At 35.4% G+C, this 26,711-nt stretch overlaps 1 protein-coding gene across 1 annotated transcript in view; it reads left to right on the top strand.

The window, feature by feature from the left end:
* The window catches only part of LOC145692441 (sodium channel protein Nach-like), a 102,903-nt gene that overhangs the window by 62,085 nt on the left and 14,107 nt on the right, over window positions 1-26,711 (top strand). Inside the window, exon 4 of the mRNA XM_081767749.1 lies at window positions 14,970-15,075. Within this exon, the coding sequence (XP_081623875.1) occupies window positions 14,970-15,075 (106 nt within the window). The remainder of the gene's footprint in view (window positions 1-14,969; window positions 15,076-26,711) is intronic.

Below are 26,711 nucleotides of genomic sequence, written 5' to 3'. Positions count from 1 at the left end.
AGCAAAAATTTCCCTGTTTTCGACTCCTCTTGCTTCAAAAATAAGCAAAGCAATGTGTTCCACGCACGCTGTATCCGCGCTCGCAACAGAAACTGCTGGAAAAAACTCCTTCCGAAAGGGAAGCAATTGTGAATGATTATAACAGATGGCACGGCATAAAGGAAACCACCTGAAACAAGAGTGGCACCATCTACGGTATGCCCTTCAAAGTACCACCCTCAACATGGTTTGTTAATTTGGATTAACACGGCGCAATATAGGGTTAAAATCAATGCAGTGGTTTCTATACTCTGTTTATTATTTTGAATTTATAAAACTACACACGAGAAACATATTGCCCTGTCTGAGAATTTGTTACGTTCTGTTATCTATAAACAATATTAAAAATTTTCAGTAACGTCTGATTATCAACTTTTAGATTTGTAAAACGTGCATGGGAATAAATTCTTTTGCTCTCGAGAATTTGTGAAAGTCAGAATGGGTTTTTTACACCAAAGGCGTGTACGCTAACCATTTAGTTCTAAAGGTGTACGTGAATTTGATAAAAGTTTTACACTCTACGATTTTAGAAATCACAATAAAATTTTATTTTGTTAACGTTAATGTTTTATATTTACCGTTTAGTTTGCGTACTCATCATTTAAAAGACGAATGTAATAAAAATGCTTACGTGTACGCCAATAGTTTTTCTGTCACAAAGATAACATCTCAATACAGTTTGAAAACAATTTCATTTACTCATGTAATTTTATGATTACAGAATCTGGGGGTACTTACAAGTTGATGTAATAAGTAAGATCTTTAATAAATTAAGTCCTTGGTTTAATAAAATATAACAATAAAGCATTTTAGTGACCATTGCATGGGCAAGGTTATTGAAGGAACCATAAACCATACATTCCAGCTGTGGCACTATTTAAGACATGGATTTAGAAAAACTTCAGTGTTCAGTTTCCTGTATGATAACAATAAAGCCTCCGATTTACCAGCATGATTATTTCAAACGTCGAATCGAAGCTCTCAAGAGGAATCTAACCAAAATTGCCACGCTAATTGAAAGAACTTATCGTTGATGTAATGAATAACACCGTTGTTAAATAGAGGTCCAGGGTTTTATTTCTAGTATGACAATAATAAAACTTTTTAGCATCTATTTCAGCAACCGAACTATTTAGACATGGAATCCAAAAAAAATCTCGCTTGATCTCGAGTATAAAAAATAAAACTTTTAATATATATATTTCAGCAACCGGATTATATAAGACATATAATCCAAAAACTGTTTCTGGTTTCATTTCGAGTGTGACAGCAATAAAACGGTCGTTTTAACAGTGCGGCTATTTGAGCACTCAACAGAATTAAAGCATGGTTTTTAAGCTAATTAAAAGTTATTATCGTTGATGTAATGAACAACACCTTTGCTCAACAGAGGTCTAGGGTTTGATTTTTTGTATGAAAACAATAAGGCTTTTTAGCATCGAAGTTTAGCAACCGAATTATTTAAGACAAGAATTTGAAAAAGTTTTGGATTTGGTTTTAAGTATAAAAATAAAACAATCGTTTCAGCAATGAGAGTATTTAAGACGTGAAATATGAGCGTCCATCGTTAATCAAACTCAGGTCCTTCATACTAATTGCACAATTAAGAAGTTAAATTAAGAGTTACGATTTACTCTCTATCATGAGGTATGTTATTAATTTAGGATTTTCTTCTCTCTTTGTAGAAAAAATTAAATCAACGCTGCTAAATTCCTTTCTTGGTGCACTTTTATCGTAATTATACTTGTTCGTTTTTCCTTTTTCTATCATTGCTGAATCGGGTTTTACGAAGATAATTGAAATAGCTCGACACTACACACCATACAATATTGAGGGCCGAATGTTGGAAGTCTAGTTTAATGATCCCCCCGCCGGAGGAGTATTATTGAGTGTGCACATAACAGTTTTCAAGCGATGCTGAATCACTTATTGAAAAATATCAGCGATAAAGCTATGGTAGGCTTGACCGTGCTTTCTCCCTATAATACCAATAAACCATCCTGAGTGAGTTTTCGTTAGGTCCGGAACTTGATACTGGAAATGATATGGCACTCGTTTGAAAGAGTTCTGCAGAGGAACTATGCTTCTCCTTCATGAATCATTCACCGTCCATTTTCATTGAGTGGATATTCTACACGGCTATGGCCGTTTACGACAAGGCGTACTAGAAAATGAAGACCTTCTACGAAGTAAGAGAGAGAGATTGTGCAAGCAAAAAATGAAGATTCTAAATGCTTCTCGTACTCCCTTGTAATTGCTATTGGTCTTAAGAAATACAAAAATGTAGATGTGAAACGTTATAAGCAATATCAACACCAATCTAACTGTGTCGTAAACCAAGAAGTGGTTTCTATATGTGCCCAGTTAGGAGTCAGTTTAGAACATGATACCAGTGTGAATGAAATTCTGCAATTCCAGACACACCTTAAAGACTACAAAATTACAGTGTACACCAGTTTTTTCTAGTCAAGATATCATGTACGAGGGGTCCAATGATAAAAATCACACTCCCGTAAACTTAGTTTGTATCGCTGGACATTTTGATATTATTCAGTTTTGGACAACTTGCTTTTCCACCAAATTCTAGTGTGAAGTCACAAAAATATGATCAGCGTAACAGACATGTAAAAAGTTGTCCTGTAACATGTTCGAGATGTTTATAAAGACATTTATGCTACAAGACTCAACCTTTGAGGCTATGCAACGACTGTAACCGTGAATTTTATGGTGAAGGATGTTTGAACTATCATCGACATGCATCATATCATCAAGGAGAACCTCTCTGTATAACGGTGAAGCAATGTACCAAATGTTTCAGGATATATTCTTTTATCCTCAGTGGACAATGCACTCACGATTGTAATGAAACATTTTGTAATGTATGTAAGAAGTTCGCTCCAGTGTCACATCAATGCTTCACGATTCCTGATCAGTAATGTTTGAAACCTGGTGTATCTTTGCTTATGCATGCAAAGAAAGCATTATTGATTTTTTATGATATAGAATTCATGAAGGATAAGAAATTAGTTGGACAACAAGATTGTTATGTATGCCTTGAAAATTACAACATCCAGCAGTCTGGCAGTACTTGTGGACCTCGACAGCATATATTTCAAGGAAAGGATCCAATTTATGATTTTCTTCAGTACTTTCGGGGCTGTCGTCCGAACATCAATAGAATTGTATGTCTCGCACGCAATGCAAAAGGCTATGATGGACATTTAATCCTAAAGACTATGATGGGACAATGTCAGTGGAAACCTGCCGTCCTGTTGAACGGAACCAAGATACTAAGTTAACACTAAATAACTTGACATTCATTGACTCTTTGAATTTCCTACCTATGGCACTAAGTAAATTGTCAAAAGCATTCAATTTACCTGCAAGCAAAGGCTATTTCCCGCATTTCTTCAACACCAAGGAAAATCAAACGTATATTGGAACACTTCCTGAAACGAAGTTTTTTGGTGCTAATAAATGTCCGTCGAAGAGAGGAACGAGTTTATGCAATAGTACATCGAAGATCGTAATGGCACGTTTCATTTCCACAAGGACATTGTCAGCTATTGTATTCAAGATGGCAATATACTACGTCAAGCATGTGTTTCCTTTACGGCGTCATTGGAAGGAGACACAAAAGTGAAACCTTTCTCGGAGACAATAACGAATGCAAGCGCTTCAAATTTAATATTCCGTGGAAATTTCCCTAAAAGGAATACGATTGGAAACCTACCAGCAAATGGTTACCGATGGAGAAGTACTCAATCAATTACTTCAATTCAGTGGTTGGTAAACATAGAGAAAATAGAAGGGAAACAAATCCTACATGCAGCTCGACAAAAGAGGTGTTTATTGCAGGATTCTGAGTTGATGGTTACTATCGAGATAACAGGACGTCAGGAGAGAACATATATGAGCATGAAGGCTGCTTTTACCATGGTTGCAAAGTATGTAAAACTACAGTACGTAATCAGCTCATTTACGACGATCATGAAGACAACATGGATTTCCGTTATGAGCACACCTCACGAAAAACTACAAGACTACGTGAATAGGCGTACATTGTTCATGAAATGTGGTAGTGTGAAATTAAGCAACTCCTGAAGCAAAACTCAGCAATAGCAACGTACCTCAGGAGTCGCCCTTACATGAATCGCACCCCCTTAAATCCGAAAGATAGCTTCTTTGGAGGTAGAACGAATTGTGTAAAACTGTACCATGAAGATGGCGAAAGGCAAGGAGAAAAATAAGATATTTGGATCTTGTTAGTTTATATCCTTTCATCAACAAATGGGGTAAATACCCTGTAGGCCACCGAAGAATTTATATACAGGTATATGAGGAAATACCAGCAATAAGTAAAGTAAATGGTCTGATAAAAATGAAGATCCTACCATGTCATCACCTCTATCATGGTCTCCTCCCATATCGATGTAACAAAAAACTACTATTTCCTTTATGTGGTGATTGTGCTGAAGAAATAAATCCTGCCCCTACAGCAACATGTACTCACAACGATCAGCAGCGATGTCTCACAGGAACACGAGTGTCGTACGAATACAAAAAGCAATAGAACTGGGATATCAACCTGTGGAAATCTTTCAAATTTGAAACTAAGATATTGAACAGTATGATCCAATCACCAAAACAAGTGGTCTCTTCACTGACTATATCAATACGTTTCTCAAATCAAAAATGGAAGCTTCTGCATGGCAAAGTACATGCATCACTGAAGAAGGTAAAACTATATATATACCATCCTTGAACGTGAAGGTATTGCTATAGACCCTGTCAAAATTGAAAACAATCAAGCACGACAAAGTTTGTCCAAACTCACTTTAAATTCTTTATGGGGGAAAATGGCGCAACGTTCAAATTTTAGTCAAACCAGTATTATTGATCAACGAAAAGAATTGTATGAGAAACTAACCTCCTCCAGTATTGAAGTACATCAAATTTTTCTAATTAAAGATACATTGTTGTATACGTTCTGGGAATACAATGAAAATGCCCCAATTCAAGATCTCAACACCAATCTTGTTTCTGGAGCATTTACAATATGTCAAGCATGTCTGGAGCTATACAAGTACTTGGGGATGTTGCAGGACGTGTGTAGTACTTTGGCACGGTTTCTGTAATATTTAGGGAAATTTCTGGAGAATAAACCGTCGAGACTTCAACGTTTTTAGGCTGTATGCCAGATAAAATGTTAGCGTACGGAGAACGGGCTTACATCAAGACGTATGTTAGTGGATTACCCAAAAATTACGGCTTACAAGTATTTAATCCTGACACAAATGTCACCACGTACGTGTGTAAGATAAAGGATTCATGCTAAGCTATGAAGCTGAACAACACTTCAATTTGAACATGTTAAAAAATAGTTTCCAATCAATGCCGTGAACAAGTGACAATAACGATTCCAATCAAAATATGTCGTAGAAAAGACCAACCTTATTTACCCGAAAAGAAGAAAAGATCTACAGCTTCAAGTATACAAAGCAACGTTTCAGAAAGATTGACTCTCTTTGGTATTTTACGCTTTCGTACGGGTACGAGAAAGAAGCAAACTGGAGCATGCAGATGAAGATGAAAAACCCGATGAAACCATTCCCCACATAAATAAAAAAAATCATTTTTCCTTTCTACTTTAACGAAACATTAGCAGCAGCAGTAGAAAAAATGTAGAGAACCATGTGGTACGTTCAAACTCCTGACAAGGATGCCACAATTAGTGATTAGCGGATGACCACACACATGTCGTCTAAGTTTTCACCGAAACATAAGGCAGTAGCTGCAGCACTCGGAGAAATGTAGGCTGGATTTTTTTATGTACGAAAGCCGGATGTTATAAGAACTGCCCAGAGGACGATGTCGCATCCGCCTTCTATGAGTAAGTTTTATTTCTTTCTTCGTGTAATAAGAACAGTAACTGTCTTCTTCTTTCAAGATGGGTGATAAGATAGTGAATTGTTTCAGGAAAACAATTTCATAACGAGCGTGTACAGTAACATTTGTTTCTTTCCTTTTTCCTTTACATGATACGTCTAAAAACATGATGCGTCCAGCATGCTTGCCCTTTAAGAGACACCCTCTTGAAAATAAAGCAGTAGCTGTAGCAATCGGAGAAATTTAGTCAGTATTTTAGCACGTTGAAAACGCGGATATTACAGGAACTGACCAGAGTATGATGGCAGGTCCATTTTGTACGAGTAAGTTTTATTTTGTTCTTTTGTGTGATAAGATCTATAAGTTTTTCTTCTTTCAGGATGTGTGATAAGAATGATAATTACTTGTCCTTCTTTCAGGGAAACAGATTGATGATGAACATGTAAAGTAACGTTTGCGTCTTTCCTTTTTTCTTTATAGGAGACGTCTAAAAGCTGATGCGTCTAGTTTACTTGCCTTGAAAAAGTCTTTATTATCATTCTTACATAACTATCTCAAAGAGGATACGTCTACCTTACAACTACTTCAAGATTTGTTATCATTCTCACAAAATTATGTATATATTGTATGAGAAAAAATCGAACACTTTTCGTTAAATGCAACTAGTTGAAAATCAATATGTTCTGTTATTTCTTAAAACCCATTTTGTCAGAATATAAATTTGTTTTTTCTTTCGTTCCGAATAATTTTGATTTCAAAGTTTTCAATTTGAAATTATCTATTAGGAAAATATTAAATTATGATTGAAAATATAATTTATAAATCTTTGCTTGTCAATCTTTAATTCAAAAATTTTGAGTTCAAAGTTTATTTAGAAAACTAAGTCTAAAATTTGGTTTGAACCTTTTAGTTTGAAATATTGAGTTTCAAAATATTGGTATAACAAATTTTAAATTTGATTTCTTGGAAAACAATTTGCGAAATTTAGTATAAAAAATTTGAATTAATTTGGATATTTGAAAAATGTTAGATTTATTTGTTTGTACGTTTCCGCTTTGAAAATCTTTGTTTGAAAAAATTTTTTCAAAGCTTTCAAATTTTAAAAAATCTTTAAAAAATTTTAAATTTTAATTTTGGATTAAAAATTTAGTTCAAAATTTTGTTTGACACTTTTTAATTTGAAAAATTTAATTTCAAATTCTCAATTTGAAAATCTTAATTTCGAAAATTTTAGTTCAAAATATTGATTTTGAAAATGTAGGGTTTAGATTTTTTTAATTTGTAATCTTGTTTTGGAAAAACATTTGTTATATTATACATTTTTTGAGTATTTGAAAAATTGTTTGAATTATCGGTTAGAAAGTTTTCAGTTTGAAAAACAGTATGAAATTTCTTGTTTGATTTTTATTTGAAAGTTTTTATTTTGCAAATTTCCGTTTGAAATTTTTAGTAGATAATTTTTAGTTTCAAAATAGTGTTTGAATTTTTTTTTTGATAATTTTCACATGCACCGGAATCGCTATGAAAAGATTCGGAACAGTTTAGATAATATCAGTGTGATTTTATTTCAAAATTCACCCGATCAGAAACGAAAAAAATAATGAATAATACCTCTATCAACCAATCGGCGCAACGGTTGAGCTACCAGGGGAAGGTTCTCTTACTATCAGCCAAGCAGCAAGTAATGTGACATGTGACCTCTATCAAACAATCAGCGTAGTGTGTAGTCTAAAAGTGCTGCTTGAAACAATGTGACCTAGGAGGGGCGTGCTCAAATGTGTTATCCTCTAGTCAATCTACTTAGGCGTGGATAATGGAAGTGGGAGGGTCCGTTACTTTCAGTCAATCAGAATTGAAGAAATTAATCATTAATTCGTTTATCAATCAATCAACGTAGTGGTGAAACCAAGGAAGAGGGTCTGTTACTATCTACCAATCAGAAACAAAGAAATTAATGAGTAATGCATCTATCAACCAATCAACGTAGGCGGTTGAGCTAAGGAGCAAAGGTTAGGGGAGAGTTAATATGACGGAGCTGGGGAGAGGCGGGGAGAGTGGTTAGGGGGTGCGATGGAGGGGTGGTTAAGAGGGTGTTGCCATGGTACCATTTGACTAGAGGCGTTCTTAGAAAAATAGGAAAATTTTTTGCTGGCAAGGCGGGCGAAGTGCTGCCCCTACTACTTAACCAAGATTCAGTGGAATCTGCATTTAAATTTTGATTATCGTAGTCAATTTGGATTTGCAAATCGTACTGCAGAAATATTAGTTAATAATGTCTGATGTTATACTCGTATTATGTACACTTAGCTAAAGTTTAAGTCCACGTCTGAATTTTTCGAAGTCCCTTAAGATTGGGAGTTCAGCCACTACCTCCTCAAAGTAATTGGAGGGGAATCATAGAAAAGAGTGTAGTGAAGCCTTCCCAACACAACTTGTTGATTGCTGTTTGAAATACTCGTATTACATTACTTAATGTAGTGTTAGTTTCAGAGCAAATTACGTCTTGGCGAAACCAGAAAACTTTTCAATTAAAGTATATATAAGCGTTTTAATGCAAAGAAAACCTCATAAAAGCAATGAGGATTTAAGGAATTCTTATACTGAAAGTATAAATACCCGAAAAAAGTGGGAATACAATACACCGGTACATCAACTATTTATTGATTTTAGAAAGGCGTACGACTCGGTTAGGAGAAAAACCTTATACAACGTTCTTACAGTACTAGGAATACCGAGAAAGCTAATTAGAGTAATTAAGATATGTTTAAATGAATCCCAAAGTAAAGTCCGGGTAGGAAAATTTTTGTCCACGAGCTTTCACGTCGAAAATGGCCTGAAACAAGGAGATGCGTTATCGCCACTATTATTTAACTTCGTTCGGAATACGCTATAAGGAAAATCAAAGATAACAACCATTGCCTAGAGTTGAACGGTATTCACCAGGTTATGGCATATGCTGATGATGTAAATTTAATAGGGGATGATAGGAGAACAATAGAAAGAGATGCAGAGATCTTATTAAACGCTTGCAGGGACATGGGTTTAGAAGTAAATGGAGAGAAAACTAAATACATGGAAGTGCGTCGGGACCGTAATACAGCAAATTATGGATGCGTTAAAATATTAAATAATATTTTTGATAAAGTGGATAGTTTCAAATATCTAGGATCAATATTAACAGAGGAAAATCATATTCACGAAGAAATTAAATGTCGACTAAAAGCAGGGAATTCGTGTTACTATTCGGTTCAAAATCTCTTATCGTCGCGAATTCTGTCGAGGAATTTGAAGCTTAAAATATACAAAACGATAATCATGCCTGTTGTTCTGTATGGCTGCGAAACATGGTCACTTACTCTGAGGGAAGAACATAGACTGAAAGTATTTGAGAACAAGATCCTAAGACGGATATTCGGACCTAAGAGGAACGGGAATGGGGAATGGCGGAAACTTCATAACGAGGAACTACATAATTTATATGGTTTACCCAACATTGTTAGAACGTTAAGTCTAGGAGGCTTAGGTGGGCGGGTCATGTAGCTAGAATGGAAGAAAGTAGAAACGCTTTCAAAGTCTTAACTGGAAGACCAATCGGAAAACGACCATTAGGAAGACCTAGGCGCAGATGGGAGGACAATATTAAGATGGATCTCGCAGAGATTGGATTACAGTGTAGAAACTGGATGCAGTTAGCTAAGGATAGAAGTCAGTGGAGAGCTCTGGTGAACGCGGCATTGAACCTCCGGGTTCCATAGGCCATAGCGTTAGTTAGTTAGTTATACTGAAAGTACAAGTGAAAGGTTGTTTCACAGTGTGCACCGATAGTTTTCCCTTCTTGCTGGTCTAGTGACTCGAGCGTACGCCTTTTCTGAGCATCGTCCCATGTTTGATTCCCATTGGAGGAGCCATTGGAATTTTAAATCTCCTTGAAGTTTCTGTGACTGTGTCCTTCTTTTTAATTACGTTAATATAAAAGTGAAAATAGTAATAATTAGCAAACTACGGTTACTGAGGGTTGCTCGATAAACCAATTTATTTTCTTACTTTATTATTTTTAAAGAAGGGCAGCCGTGGGTTTTATTTCTTCCTTTTTGTTGTGATTTAAATCTTGTGAACATGTTTCGTGTGTTTTATTTTATTTTTTAAACGTGTTTTATTTTTTAAAAGTTTCTACTATTCTAAGTTCACAGTTTCTGGTTTTCAAATTCATTTCCTTGTTTCTTTTCTCATAAAAATTCATGTATAGAAAGTCGGTAACTGATTGACGTTTGTATGAGACGATTTAGCAAACACCGTCTAAATGAAGAATCTGAGCATCTTATTATTTTCTTTTTTAAGAGTACGTAGGTGCCAATAAATTGTTGCTAAAATGGGTTATATTATTTATTCTTCCCACTGTACGTATTGACGGTGGGATTCTAGGAATTTTCCCATGAAAAAATTGTGCAGCAGAATATATATATATATATATATATATATATATATAGATATAGATATAGATATAGATATAGATATATATCAAAAATAATGTATGTTACGCCGTAAAACCCAGTACAACCACACATTGAAGAAGTAGCTAGGCGTGTACGTGGGGAAAGTGTTGTTTGTGATGCTATATACGTATACATGCTATGGTTGGCCGTAAATGGATTAATTCATAGGGAAAATGTTCGATTTACAGATTGATGGATCTCTTTTGAAAGACGTGGTGGACAAATATTTACTTAGTTGTATCCGTGTACAGTGTTTTGTAGGTCTTGATAGATTGTAATTTGACTAAGCAGAGCAATCTCATGGGTGGACTAAGATGGACATTTTGAATGATTCTACATTTGAAAAGTGATTATGAAAACCGCATCAAACTTAAACCTATTGATTGCTCGGATTAGTGTTTAAGTTCCTTTATCAGCACCGAGGGTGCATTAAACGGAAAGACCACCAATGTCCTACATGCGCAGAAAGTTCAGGCGTTAGCTACTGACTACTTAAGATGATCACATGGTCTTATTGTTTGACGTAGAATCCAAACAGTATGTACTCTTGCAGAGAATCAAATCCATGATTTCCATGCTGTGGGCGATCTAAGCAACTGTTGAAGTTCCTTCCCAAGATATTGTGCTCCCATAAAATGTAGTCTTTCAGTTCTGTCTGGTATTTTATTAGTAGGTACATAACAATTAAAAAAGAAGAAATTACAGGTAGTCTAAATCAGAGTTCTTGAGTCTTAATTTACTTGTACTTTACTTTGAAACCCATAATTCATTTCGTTAACTTCAAGTTTTCGATTCTAGGATTAAGCAATTTAGAAATATACAATGGTTCGTTTGTTGATGAGAGTTTAACGTCCCTTGCAAAAATGAGACTATATAAAATATGATTCTACAGGATAATGTTTATATCCAGACCCATGAACTCCTGCCGAGATTCGATTCCTGGCCTCCCACGCCAAATACGTTTACACTAACTACACATTCACGAGAGAGCTCGCTAAAAGCATACGAGGGGTGTTGGGAAAGTTCATTTCTAATTATCTCTATTTCCTTTTTTAGGTGAATGAAAAAATCTGCCCATAAAGACAGCATATTTAAGAAGATGGATAAGATTTCAAGGGAAAACGTCAAGTCACCTGGTCACCAGAACCTCCACAAATGCACAAGTTGGGCAAATCTCAGAAAACACTAATTTATAAGAGACGTATGATTCGTTTTTTCATTTGTAAGAGAGTCAGTGTTAATTAAATTCATAAAAACTTGGTGGAAATATATATGATGATGATGCACTGTTGCATCGGCGCGAAACACGATGGATAAGCTGATCTAAGTGTGGTAAAACAAACGCCGAAGATGAGCCTAGGAGTGGTTGACCAAAAACAGCAACTTCACCTGAAGTCATGGAAATTGTACAAAAATTGCTAATGTCCGGTTGACGGGAAAAGACCAGAGGAAAGCGGAGGGACTAAGGATTTATATTCATAGTGTTTGGGATATTCTACACCAACACCTTCGGCTCACAAAGGACTGTTCCACATGGGTTCCTCACAATTTGGACGCTTGGGTTTTATGGATGGAGGTAACTACTTATAACAGCATATTGTGACATGAAATGAAAAATAGGTCACTGGAATGACACAGAATCTAAAGAACAGTCCATGCAGTAGAAGCATCAGGAGTCAGAAGCTCCAAAAATTCAGGGCAAATAAATCGGCTGGCAAGGTTATGGTAACTGTTTCCTGGAACAAGGTAGGAATTATTTTGCTATAAGCTACATCAAAGGGACATACCATCACAGGAATTACAAAAATTGTTTTAAAAAACTTGAAAATTTAAGCCGACCAGTTCAGAATAAACGACGGAGAGGTGCAAATTCTCGTATTTCGTTTCTTCATGAAATGCGTCTGCACACACATCCCATCTTGCGCAAGCTGTTATCACAGAACAGGGAATGACTGAACTTTCCCACCAACCTAAAGTCCTGACCTAGTCCCAAGTGATTATGATCTGTTAAGTCATTGGAAAAAATAATTCAGAAGCCAGCGATTTTCAAGCGACAATTAGGTAATGTATGCTGTGATTCAGTTCTTTGACTCCAAGGAGAAATCTTTTTGGGTTACTTGAAACAAAACGGACGCGATGTGTAGAATTAGAAGATAATTACATTGAATAATACCAAGAGTCTCTTTCCTCAGCTCATTGGTTTGTTTGTTAGCCCTCCATAGACATGACTTTCTCAACATCTCTCGTATAATGTGAGTGGAAAATTTATTCGCCTTGGTTTCTCTTCAAACTTATTAATGATTCGTTGATTTGTATTTGACTTTAACAGTGAGCAGAGACGCTATTTACAATGAGACCTACACTTTAACCAGTGATTTTTAGTAGTTTCGCTTGAGGCTCTCTTATTGAGAACTGGGCTTACTCGTGGCTATATGTTTCATTGACAGAGGTTCGTGTTTCATACTCGGCAAAAGTTCCTGCATTTCAGATCACACGGTAAGCTGTAAATCCACGTCTCATATTCCCTTATTTCCGAAAGGGATTTTAACATTCAATCCAACCATCTAGAATTGAACTCAGAACCTTGTCCATGTATGCGCATCAGACACTTTCAAGAAAACAGCCACTTTAATTTACTTTTTAAAAATATATATATATATCTTCCGTTCCCCATCCCATGCGTTGTACTGTCAAAGTGAAATGATGACAACCATTCTATGCTCGAACCTGATCTATGTTGAAATTTTGATTGAAATCGGTCCGGTGGTATCGATTGAGAAGATATTTCTTGTATATAGTTCAGTAAGAGTATTATATTCCTTACTTTGAGATTGCTTGTTCAAGATGGATATTAAACCCCTTCATTGAAGAGGTCATCAAAGTAGCTGATCTAGCCCACAAGTTCTTGACAAACTAATAAAGTTATCGTGCTACAAATCCTTGCAGTTGGTTTAGTGTAACAAAGACTTGGACAAGTTCTGGCTGAAGAGGAGAGAAAAATATCCTGGAGTGCTACCTGTGCATTAAAAGTAATAATTCAATTTGCTACATCGTACCTGTACGAAAGTGTTTTTTTCTTTCATGGTAAGCACTAAAACAAAGATAAGAAATAACTTATCAGCTGAAAATGACTTGATAACATGCGTCAGGAAAATTGAACTTGACACTGCCGCACGAGTGAAATCACACCATACTCACGGTATCTAATTAGCTTTTAATTTTAATTGTATTTCAATATCCAGATTTTGTTACATTCCTATTTTCTGGTATTTTAATATACAGTTCTCATTAGTTTCATATCATACCTCTTTCATTTAAATTAATCTTTGAATTACTTTGCATATGTTGAAAATGTTTAGTAGACCTATTTTTGTTGTTCTTAACAATATGTATAAAAATAAAAATATGGCCACCAAAACAAAATTCAAAATAATATTTCAAAATAGTTCCCAGCATTAGATTGTAATTATATTGATCTCTTCCGCTTATCTTCGCGATCCCTATGAAACACTCTCACGACTCCCAGGTTGAGAAACTCTGATATAGAAGATATGAAATTAAAATATTATTTTGAAATCTTGATTGTATTGTGTTTTATATACCAACTATATATATATATATATATATATATATATATATATATATATATATATATATATATATAGGTACTTGGTGGCAACGTGAAGTTGATCTATTCCTTTTGTAAGAATACGTATGTTAGTATCTAACAGAATGGAGAGAAAATAAATTCCCTATAAGCACAGATCCGAGGTTCGTAATGACCTAGGTTCAATTCTGTGGAATTAGTTTCTCACAGGAAATGTATTTATTTTTTTCTCAGAAATGTGCATACATGTTCACTTCTTTGGCAGTAGCTTTATTTTTCACTAAATCTTTTACATTTCACTAGATCGTCGTTTAGGCCTTGTGGTTTCATGATTGTCGTGTCTGGTTGAGGACTCTAATAGTCACTTCATCCCAAAAGAGTCAACTGACCTCGCTAAACTCGCATCAATAAATCACACAATAGTAAATCTACTGAAGTAATCATTAATATGGTCGAATACAGTAAGCACCTTTTACCATTATACGATGTTCAACATAACACTAAACGGTCCTGCTTTGCCAAACCTTACACGTAAGAAAGAAAGGTGGTACTTATACCAAAAACTTTAATTTTCAACACTAAATAATATCTTGCAAAATCACCAGTGTACACTAAATATAAATCTTCTAAATTCGATATTTTCACAAACTTTAATATTAGGGGCATATATATTTAGAACAAGAATGCTTTTGCTTGAATAATTTCATCATGAAGCAAAATGTAGCTGCTTAAGTAATTTCCTTCAACGATTGAAATTATTATTAAGTCATACGTTTGTTGTAATAGTCAAGATTATTGGTTATTATTGCCAACGTACATCGATATTTATTACAAATAGGTGCACTATGGATTTTTTCGACTTTAAGTTGTGATTGCACCTCGTGTGTTTGTGTACTAAAACGGATATAGACACCCGTCTTAATACTTATATTGTTTTGCAGATTATCTCGAACCAGTAAACACATATGAACCGAAAGACAAAGGACTAAACTGCAAATGCTACTTGTCCTGTGTTCAGGAAGAGGTTTTAGCGGCAACTGCTATAGCGTAAGTTAAAAATATATATCACGTATGCTATCCCTTCAGTTAGTGCATTAATCACTAGACTTCATTGTGTTTCTGTTAAAGATAATTAACAATATGGTAATATATCACGAGAAACAGAGGTTGGCTAATGAAGTGTATTTTTGACTTTAAAATCATTCTTTGAATTTTGATGTGAAAAACAGTTATTACAGGAAATAAAAGGAGGAACTTGACATGTGCATACCCATATATCCTGTATATGTCTATCAAATCACAATATTCAACTTAGTTTTAAATAATTTCTACAGGGCAAATACATCAAGCTCTTCAACAAGAGGATAACAATTATTGCACAATCTACCCCTTTCTTTTCTATTTGTAAATCGTTTGTGAGAAACGTCGGTTATTCGTCTGTTAACATACATGCTCATAAACAGTGTTATTTGAAACGCCCACGTAAAACTAATTATTTTAAAGTTCACTACCTTCAATTCTAAATCAAATTTCCAAAATAAATACAAAATACTGTTTCCATAGTACATGAAAGTCAATTTTGCATTTAATTTTGAACGTTTCTGAAGCAAGGGAGTAATTCATTTCATCATTTATTTTCAGTAGTAAAGCATTGACCTCCTGGGTAACGTAGAATATAATCAAACGTTCTTGTACCGGAAATAGAAAGGTGAATGCTGAAATGCCTTGCATTCCGGTTATCTGCGGAAACAGAATTTACAGAACCCACATGAGTGTTACCCTGCTCAAGCCTACCCAATGACTTAACACTTAACTCTCTACTATTGGAACTTCGTAATCATTTATATCAGATACAAGTGTAGCACTGACATATTCATCTGTCGCTCTGCATCCTTCCTTTCACTTTAACATATATCAATTAAGGAAATTAAAATGTAATTCAAGAAGATTCCTTTGTTTTCTAAACACTTGAAAGAGCGTTACTTAAACATGCATAATTATTTATTAAATTTCAAAATTGTAACGTGCATTTAGAAAGATTTTTTTCTTCCCTCACAAGAGCATTTCTTTCTTGGACTGTTCTGAAACAGGCATGGAGACAGGCAAAGGAGACAGGCAAAGGTAAGAAAGAGCCAAACCATAACATTTGAACAAAGGATGCCGTATGCTTTGTTATTAAATCTGTCATTGATGTTAATAAGAGTATCGCATTAACATAAATAAAATATTTATTCGAACCTTCCTCATTCGTGACGGGAATAATTGTCATAATTTTGTTTTATAAGAAATACTTTGTTTTTAATAATTGGTAAATAATGTGGCTTTTTGATTGTGTTAAAGCTTCCCTTATTGTAGTTCAGTTTATCTAAGAATTTTACATTAAGTTATGAATTAGCGTAAACAATAGAAATGATAATAATAACTCATTGTTTTATACTAGAAAGAAATAAAATAACAGAGAAGATAAATTGGGACATAGCACTAATTCAAGTAACAATTGCAGAAAATTATTCAGCATTTCACTGTTTTGATTACACTTATTTTCAAATAACTAGTGGACAGAACGTTACTAGCTCATCACGATGAAAATAAAAGACTAAAAGTTACATTCTGTGTCACTACGACTCAATATTAGAGTGAATCATAAAAACAAAACCCAATTTAGTTTGGTCAACTACTGTTAAACGATGAATGAGTTTAAAAATGAAGAATGTCTGATAAGATTGGGAAGTATTATAGTCGTGTGGCTGTGATGTGTAAGATAATAAATTATGAAAAATATTATAAAGAACTATAATCAAAATATACTGGAAAGCGTATATTCGTTTCTGTAAGCTCTACAGAGTTCAACATTTATGACTTGTGAATAAGAGAATGCAGTGTTCCTTTACGATTTCATTTTGTTAATATGACGAGCAATCAAATATTCTAAGATCGTATGCGACAATTCAATGTGAACATGCACTAAACGAGCTAGACTAGAGAATACGTTCTAGTATGGAATGTATATAAAAGGGTATTATGAAACTCTGAGCATGCTATAAAAGTCAACATTAATTCTGTCCATTCTGAGGTCCGTGTTAAATGAGGAGAAAAAATTCTGGAAGTTGCTTTGGATTTCTGGTTTAAACATGTAATATTTTACGTTTGTCGTTTTAAAGATTAAGTCCATTTGTTACTTAATATCTAATACTAAGAAGATGTGATTTCCATCAAGTTCTGGACCAACTCTAATGTCTAACTAGTTCTCACTAGATTGGAAGAGTTTTAAGAACGTGGATCTTATTATAATGTAGTGATGAGTTACATCTTACACAACTGTGTCGATGGTTATTACTGTTCTGCTCTACGGTTACTGTTCTAGAATTATAACATTTCTCTTAATTTTAAATTTCCAAGAACTACGCAATGTACAGAGTAAATTTACTGTATTTATAGGATTACGTTGATTCGTTCTACACCCTACTACAAACATCATAGCTATGTTACCGGTATGAGTAAATGTTATAATGCCAGATAATTTATTTTGTATGTCTCCTGTATATAATATTCGTCAGTGAAGATAGCCGTAATGTTTGAAGACTGTTTGAAATAGAAAAAAATGTTATTTTACTATACATGGAATATGTTATTATGCTGTGAAAACGTACTAAAATAACATATACCTTCGATAATTCGATTACATGGATTTTATAAATTTATGTTTTGTGCCAGACACAGTCGGAGAGTATCTCCAGGTTCAATACAGTACGAGATCAGATGTACATCTCCCATTAAGATTATGATTTACTGAAGTGTGTAATCATAGTAAATTACCTCGAATAATTTATTGAGGTTGAAGTTATGTTTATGTAGACTGCTTTCTGGAGACTAACTCTAAACAAATTATACTAGACCCTTATGAATTCATTTATGTGCGATAACTACTTTTGCGTGCACACTATGATTTAGCAGCCTATACGATGTACTATCAAACCATATTTACCTACAGGTTATAATTGTAATTCTTCGAGTCGCACATTTGATATACGATTCTATTTGAAATCTAAAATGATTTAAAAGGATAACATCATAACAACAAATAAGGTTAATTTATTATTCATCTGTGTTACATGTCTTGTCTATAGTTGCAATGCGAACTTTAATATCAACACAATGTAGTAGGTTGATTTGCTTTCTTGTGTGTAAAACCAGAGTAATTTATGAAAAACAATTGGAAATTAATAGTGTACTACATACAAGGATATTTATATAGTAGTTACACAGGCCGTTTGTTTCTGCTAGTAGGTTGAAGATCTCAAGGAACAAAGTAGTATCGGATTTCCAATGACAGTATTGCAAAGTTCGCGACGCGATAAATTACCTTGTTGAAATACAAAATTTAATTGATCAGGAAGTAAAGCAGAATGTCGAGCATTTTTAATGTCGAGCATTTTAAATCAGATTTTAATGCCGTAATGTCTATTACAGTGTATTATTTTAAGTAATGTCAAGTATTTTTGTGATATCAAACTGCGAGTTAATCTATAGTTGTATTGGAAATAAGGCTGAAAAATTTGGGGTGAAAAAATTATTATAATGGCAAATGGATTACTTTTTTTAATTTGTTTGTTACGTTAGTTTCAATAGAAGGATACCATATTACTTTAAATTGATATTTGAAGGCAGTAGCGGACCATAAGTTCATCAAGCGGGATTTCACGCTCATGTTGTTTTGGTATATTTATACATATTTCTTAATATGATAAACGTTTAGTTTCTCATAATACCTTCTTCAAAGGTTTATGAAACATTAAAACTCCTATTTCAGTACTCCAGTGCTTAAAGAAACCGTCTTAAGCTTTTATAAATTCAACTATATTACTAGGTTCCTATACTAATTTTTTCAATGACAGTAATATGCGGGTCACTGAAAAGCAGAGATAATATGTTGTTTTTAAAATCTGTACTCTTTAAAATTTTAGTAGCCTACCGTAATCGGCCACAGATTTTGGAAGTTCTTCTTGTTTATGATATTTGTATAGTATTGTGATACTTTCTCTGCTGCAGAGATACGTTCGGGGTTAATGTATAATAAGATAGGGTATGAGCACATGGGCGCCGTTCTTGGGGATGTAGGAGACCGAGGTCCCCCAAAGTTTGTTTCTAGTTCCGAATTGGTATTAAAATCGTCAATAATGCTTTGTTAGACGATATGCAAAAGGAAAATCCCATGAATGAACCCACTCAATGTTAAACAGAAATTGATACCGGTAACATCTCCATTTGTAATTATATTTACTTCAATAAGCACTATCTGTTCACTAAAGAATCTAACCTTCCAGGCTCCAAAACGGTTACGCCCCTACTGCAAAAACCTTTACGTCAAGAATCCAGATATTTGTGATAAATTAAAGACAGAAAATTGTAGTCATTTAATATTGAAATCTTTTCTTTGTATTGAAATCTTAAAAAAAATATTATTCTTTCCCACTTTTTCTTCTGGATCACTGTAGGCCGTAGAAACAATATAAATAAGATGAATCACACTTTGGAATCTCCCTCATTTCCTTTTTGAAGTAGACCAATATTTCATTGACGTCCATAATTGTGTTCATGTTTAACTTAACAACTACCACTATTCATGTACTTGTACCAGTTTGATAAATCAACATCTTATTTTCATCATGTGCATATCGAAACGATATGTGCATTTTTCATTATTGGTATTAAATTTACTATATAACCTAATTCTATGTAAAACAAAGTAACTGTTATCTTCTGCTCAATTCTTGCAATTTCAATAATATCAACAGGGCCGGATCTACGAGGGGGGCAATTCGGGGCATTTTCCCCGGGGCGCAGCTGGTTGAAAGCATGTAGAGAGCGCCATTTCGAGGCAAGATTAACACTGGCAAGTTTGGAAGGCCGTATGAACGATGATGAAATGGTTGATTGAATGAAGACAGTGGGAGGAAATCTGAGCTGAAAAATGTTCTCGCAGCATTTGATGAAATTATAACCACTTCCTCTAATTCAGAAGTCAAATCAGTTGTCAAAAACTTAATGAAACCAATCAAAGATCTGATATTTGTAAATTATTTAGTATTTTGGGACTCAGTTTTGCATGAAATAAACGTAGTTAACAAAGAAATACAGAATAAGCAGTGTTTCTTTCAGAAAAAATGTTCCTTCGGGGAACACTTAATATTCTGAACGACACATATTATTTTCACACGCTACTATTCTATTTATTATTATATTATAGACGTATTATTTTGGTCTTCTCCGGAGAGCAGTGCACCCCTAGAAACATGTCTGGAAGAAACACTGAGAATAAGGATTTGACATTGCAAAGGTCTCTTGATTTGCTATCTGATCTTTTGAACACAATCTCTAGGTTCAGAGTTATGGATTTGACAGATATCTGTCTTAAGCGAAGGTTACTGTTAATTTGATAGATGTGGAATATCAGTTCAGAGAAAAGTGTATCTTGAGAAAGAAGAGAATGTCAGGAGAGGATGAAGCAACACTTTTCACTGAAGAGGATCGCCTTAGACAATCTTTCTTTAGAATTGTTGACCTCTTACGGGAAGAACTTTTTACTAGAATGGACAGGCTCAAAGAAGTACGCAAGAACTTCAGCTTCCTCAGAGAAAGCTCATTGTGTGAAATGTCTTCGGAGGACCAGAAAAAATAGTGCGCGGATCTCGCTTTGAAATACCAAGAAAATTTGAATGCTGTAGAATTATGTGAAGAAATTGAGAGTCTTAATGACTAGGCTGCTGTATTCTTGCCGGACCTCAAGAAGTGCACCCCAAGGAACATACTCGACATAATTACGTTCAGGTATTCAAAGCATCTGTCCAAACGTTTCAGTGTCTCTTAGAATTTTTCTTATCCTTCCATGCAGTGTGACAGCTTGTGAAAGAAGTTTCAGCAAACTAAAACTCATTAAAACATCTCTCAGATTTGGCAACATTAGTTACAGAGAACAAGGTTGCTCAACCAGAGCGCATGTCAAAATCAAGAAGGGAATTATATAGAATACCGTTATTAATAGATACTATAAATAAAAGTAATTGCTCTCTATATTTTTTTACACATAAATGGATGTGAAAGTGTAACTATCTGCCTTAAACTTAAGCATATTACTAAGAATTATCTATACACAGGAGGAAGGCCCATACATAAAGTGAAGCCAATATACACATGCGAGAAAAAAGGCAATAAAGACACACGAAAAGGCAATATGCACATGAGAAAAGCCAATATATATATGAGAAACGCCAATATCGCATGAGAAAAGCCACTATCACTTGAAAAAAAATCAATATACATAATTATCTACGTACAGGTGGAAGGCCTCCACATAAAGTGAAGCCAAGCACACAACTGAAAAACCAATATACACAAAAAGGTGGAATCCTAAGTAAGTCAATGAAGAAGAATTTTCTGAGCCAACAGAAGAAGAGGAAGCTGCAGGTTATCAAGTTAAAGATCCGTATTTATAGGAAAATGTTTCCAAATAACTAAGTAGGTTCTGTCGCTTTTTCACCCAGCACATTCGAACATCGGCATGTCACCTACCAGTAAGACGTACCTGGAAGATCAAAAATAGTCCCCATCAGCATCGACGATCTTCTGCCAATGTTCTGGAAAGCCATGGATTCCATCGCGGTAGTACTTGGTGAACCGTGAAGCGAAAAAGGAATCAAGTGCATTTTGCAACTTTACTAGGAATTTGAACTGGCATCCTCGAAGGTGATTGTACAAGGAATAGAACCGGTGATAATTAGACTGTGCAACGTCCGGGGGGTATGGTGGATGCAAGTATTTCCCATCCAAGGTATCCGAGTCATCTTAGCCACGTGGGACTTTGCATTGCCCTGTAACAGGAGGACCTCTTTGCGATTTAGAAGTGCTGGCTCCAGAGTTTTGAGTTTTTCTTGAACACAGCTCAACTGATGACAGTACACAGTTGCATTGATGCTCTGACCTGTAGTTAGCAGTTCCCGATGCATGATGCAGCGAGCAGTCCACCAAACACACAGGAGGACCTTTTTCTGGTGCAGGGCCGGTTTCCGCCAGTTTGGAACCGGTTCATGGGATGCTAACCAATGATAAAGGCGCCATGGAGCTTCGTACAGGACCCACTTGTCATCACATGTCAACACCCTCTCCACAAATGGCTCCTTCCTCAGACAAGAGAGCAAAGAAACACAGGTGTCTGTTCGCGTTGCCATCTAGCCCGGAGTCAAATCATGTGGGACACATCCACCCAACTTTTAGTACTTCCCAAGTTGATAGAGGTATTGCAGAGTGATTTCCACTCACACTGAATTGTAGTCAAAGTTCCTCATATGTGTGGTCACTTATCGCCTCAATTACTGCCTTAAGATCTTCATTTGGTACGCTTGTTAGTGTTCTGACACGTGGTGCGTCTTCCCGTCCTTAAATTTGTTAAACCACTGCTGCACTCTCCGCATAGTCACGACAACCTCTCCAAAGACATGGCATATCTTCCAGTCCGCTGCAGCGGCGTTTGACCCTAGTTTGAAGTGGTACATTATACCACGCCCTTGTGACGCTAAGTGGAGGTACTATGTTTACTCTGTCTTTACGCAAGTTCACGGTGTAACTGAACTGTCACAACAACGTAGTATGTTGTATATACCCATACCAATAACCGAACTTCGTCTTTTCTCCATTCACGTTCAACTCACGGTGTGAGAGCCAATAGAACATAGACCTCCACAAAAAACGACAGAAGTTTCTTGGTTATCTTTATAGCTTGTTTGAATTGTTATGTACTGTATTTGTTTTCTTTTTTATATTACAACAGTAATATTTGCGTTAAAATCTGAAGGACATTTTACAATAGGTCCCAATACATGTATGTAACAAAGTTGCATCTTCTACAACTATTTATTTCTTACGAGGAAAATCTTGAGAATTTTGTTTCCAGTATAACAGAGTATTTTATTTTCGAAATAAATGAGCTTCAACAAAAAACTAGTTTCAGAAGTTTTAAAAATAAATATTTAATATAGATAAAACGTAAACATTGCATAATGTATCAATTTGTTTCGATTAAACGATAAAATGACTTTTAATACTTTTCACTTTGCAACTTTTGGATACGCTGCGTAATTGACTTCAAGATTGTATGCAATGGCATATTTATGATTTGGGGGAGATTTGTCAATTTTGGTCCACGTAATGTGAAAATTCTGCAAGATATTTCAATTACTTTAATATAGTAAATAAAATTTCGAGGGGACTTAAGCCCGGAAGACCCCTAAATACCCCATTGCTTGTATGTGTACACAAACTTCAGTTAAAGTTATAAACGAGAGAAAGATGACAAACAGTTTAAACTTTTTAAAATATATATTTTAAGCTTTGTTCCAATTTCCGACAAAAACTATTTAGTCTTGGGAGGAAGAGGGCGCCAGAAAAACTTCTTTGCCCCGGGCGCAATATTTCCTAGATCCGCCCATGAATATCAATACGTATAAGCAGACTCCTCTTCCTTTTTATCTAATTTTCAGATATAACCTCACTATGTGTTTCTCGTCTCACATGCTTTCCCTGTGGATCCTATGTAAATAATATAACCATAATCTGCAAAATTTTCTCAGCAAGAACTTCAGCGTTCTCTAGTTTCTAATAAATGACTTCTGTATAAAACAGGAAACTTCTTCACATAAACAAGACTAATAATCGTATGAAAGTTTACAGAACACAACTTTGAATTATAACTTATCTTTCTAAGGTATATATAATATTATCTCTTTAATTGTTCTACAAAGATTTCTTTCTACATGCTTCCTGTATGCTACTTTCTGAATGTCTGAAACTGTACAATGCAGGAATAGGCAGAGAGTCTACTTGGTACAATTGAACTCTAAAACAAATGAAGAGATCAGTATCTTCTGATTTTCTGAAAACAAACAAATTGGTATCAGCCTCTTCATAGTATGAACAGCTACTCGACTTTTGAGTTTTTATTATGAAATAAATTTATCTTTTTTCTGCTGAAAGGTAAATTTGGGATAAATTACGTTGTAATTCTCAACCTTAATAGCACTCACATTTCATACAAAATATTTTCAAAATGCAAAATATTTTCAAAATGGCAGAAGGAAACTTGGTAATATATAAATGTTATTGCACAACGTAATAATTATAACGCACTCAACTCAGATCAGTGCGAACCAGTACTTAAGTGCGAGTCATCTTAAGAGACTGTTAGAATTTTAAGTTGTGACTATTATCAAAGAAGTCAATAAATTGAACATTTGTAAGTTTCTTCTGTGCGTGATCTGTGAATCCTCATAAGAGATCCTAAGTAATTATGAAAATGTATATAGCAGTGATAAACGAATGCGAAATAGAGAAAGAATTAATAACAAACATAACTCGTGAAAGTAGCAGATAACGTTAACATGAAAGCTTACAATAGATATATCACGCGAGAGCGAGTTACGTTAACGTCAAGCAATACCAAAGACAGTGCGGGGTCCTTAATTAAAAATGTTCCTGTGTTTCAAAACAAATCTACTTCTACTAGAGTAATTTCTATATCAAGCTTTTCTTTCACTTTTATTTCGTAAGTGTGGATTATAAGGATTCGTTTCAGGTAGACATCTGAAATATGGTACATACATTTTAATTAAAAATTAGGAAATAAAGTGTTTCTAAAAATTCCGCTCCTGACAAGGGAACCTTCCGAAAATGATAGTTGCAGTGAAAGATGTGACCTATGCCAATTGAAAGAGCTGTAAAAGAGATAAGCATTCCCAAAAAATTAGCTGCCCATAGCAATAGGTTCAAGAAATATAAGGAGTGGAAGTTCGGGAAACAGCAAGGTTGGACAAGGGGGAAAGTGCAAATTCCGCAAAAAAAGAAAGAAAGGGGGGCACGGCAAAATACAATGCTGCCAAGTGATGTATAGAAAGAGACTTGCCACAATATGGAACAAATGAAGGCCACCAGTGGGGTTAACAGTGTTGCCAACTGCAATGAAAAGTACATATTTTGCAAAGAGCACTATATGAAGTGAGTGCAATATTCAGTGTCAATCTGTCATGTAGAACATAAGATATGACGTGTATAATTAGTGGTACAATCTAACAAAAAAAATAGAAAAAACAGAAGTACGAAAAATACGGAAAAGACGAAGTTGTCCATAATGCGCCACATTTGATCACGAGCTGTGCATATTAGAATGAACAAAGCAAGAAGCACCAACTATGCAGGAAACCGACGTACCTAGAGTCTAAAAGAAAAACGAGTTCCAAAGTTGGCAGCACTGACCATGAAAATCCAGACAATTCTAATATAGTTAGGCCACTCGCTTCACAAAAAGAAAATTCCGGCAACAGGAATTAGCCTTCGCATCATTTGTACATGCTCGTCAACATTGTACGTACAATTGTTCGATGAGACAATGGTCCAAACAGAAGATACATTTGCAGTGAGCACAGCGGAATACTGCCAATCCGTCACACATGGTAAAATGATCGCCTGTGAATGTCTCGAAACAGTACTCTAGAGGTGTCGGAACCTTTGGTGGTCTTTCTATCACATATCCACACCTGTAGAAAGCAAACATAATCAAAGGCTTGATCTGCTGTGTGCTGCTGTCTGCGGTACTATCACCGCCTATATGATATATCCAGAGTGTCCCACCTAACTCTGCGACTGAAATAATTTCAAAGCGAAAAAAATGTGACACATCCAGTAGTGCAGGAATGTACCCATGTCAGCGAGCGACAAACTTCTGTGAGACGCAAGTGCCCCCAAGTCCCCCATCATAGGACCCCAGGGGCCAACTTCAAAATTTCAAATAGCACCATCGGTCGAGTTATATTTCTTTCGATAAATCTTGGAATATGCAACAACGCATATCAGAAATATTCACTATATGGGATTTCAAAATGTCCGCCAAAAATATCTACTCGGTGACAAGAACAACGTGCATTTTTGTCGGCCATTTTGAAACCCGTGTTTCATATAGCAAATGCTTCTTATAGGCGGTGTTGTATCTATCCAGAGAAATATCATCCGCCCCCTGTTCCCATTTGAAACGTTGCGTTTGACCCCTCGAGCCTTATGATGGGGGCCCTGGAGGACTTGCTTCTTACAAAGTTTTCTTGGCCCTCGACATGAGTACATTCCTGTGCAATTGGATTTGCAACATCTCTTTTCGCTTCGCAGCAATTTAAGATCACAATGTTTGATGCCATGTTAAGACACAACATATATTTGTGGCGGCCATTCTGAAAACCATGCTTCATATAGCAAATGTTTCCTATAGGTGTTGTTGCACATTCCATGATCTATCGAAAGAGGTACCACTCGGTCCCTGTTACCATTTGAAAGTTTGAAGTTAGCTCCTGGGGCCCTATGATGAGGTCCTGGGGGCACTTGCCTCTCACAGACTTATCACCCGCTGACATTGGTGCATTCCTGCACAACTGGATCCGTCACATTTTTGTTCGTTTCGCAAATCTTTCAGGTCACAAAGTTTGGTGAGACACCCTGTATATTCCCACATACGACTCAACCATGACACTACTTATATTATCAGTTGTTGGCTCAACTCAACCATTTCATGTTCCCCGACTTGACACTGCCTCAATTACTCCAGCATTGATGCACTCCGAGTAATGCCTGCTGCCGGAATTTTCTTTTTG

Source organism: Thermobia domestica, chromosome 8 (genome assembly GCF_964235325.1).
Source record: "Thermobia domestica chromosome 8, izTheDome1.hap1.1, whole genome shotgun sequence".
NCBI classification, from domain to species: domain Eukaryota; kingdom Metazoa; phylum Arthropoda; class Insecta; order Zygentoma; family Lepismatidae; genus Thermobia; species Thermobia domestica.
Note: the sequence above shows the minus strand (reverse complement) of the source record. Positions and strands in the feature narration are given on the sequence as shown.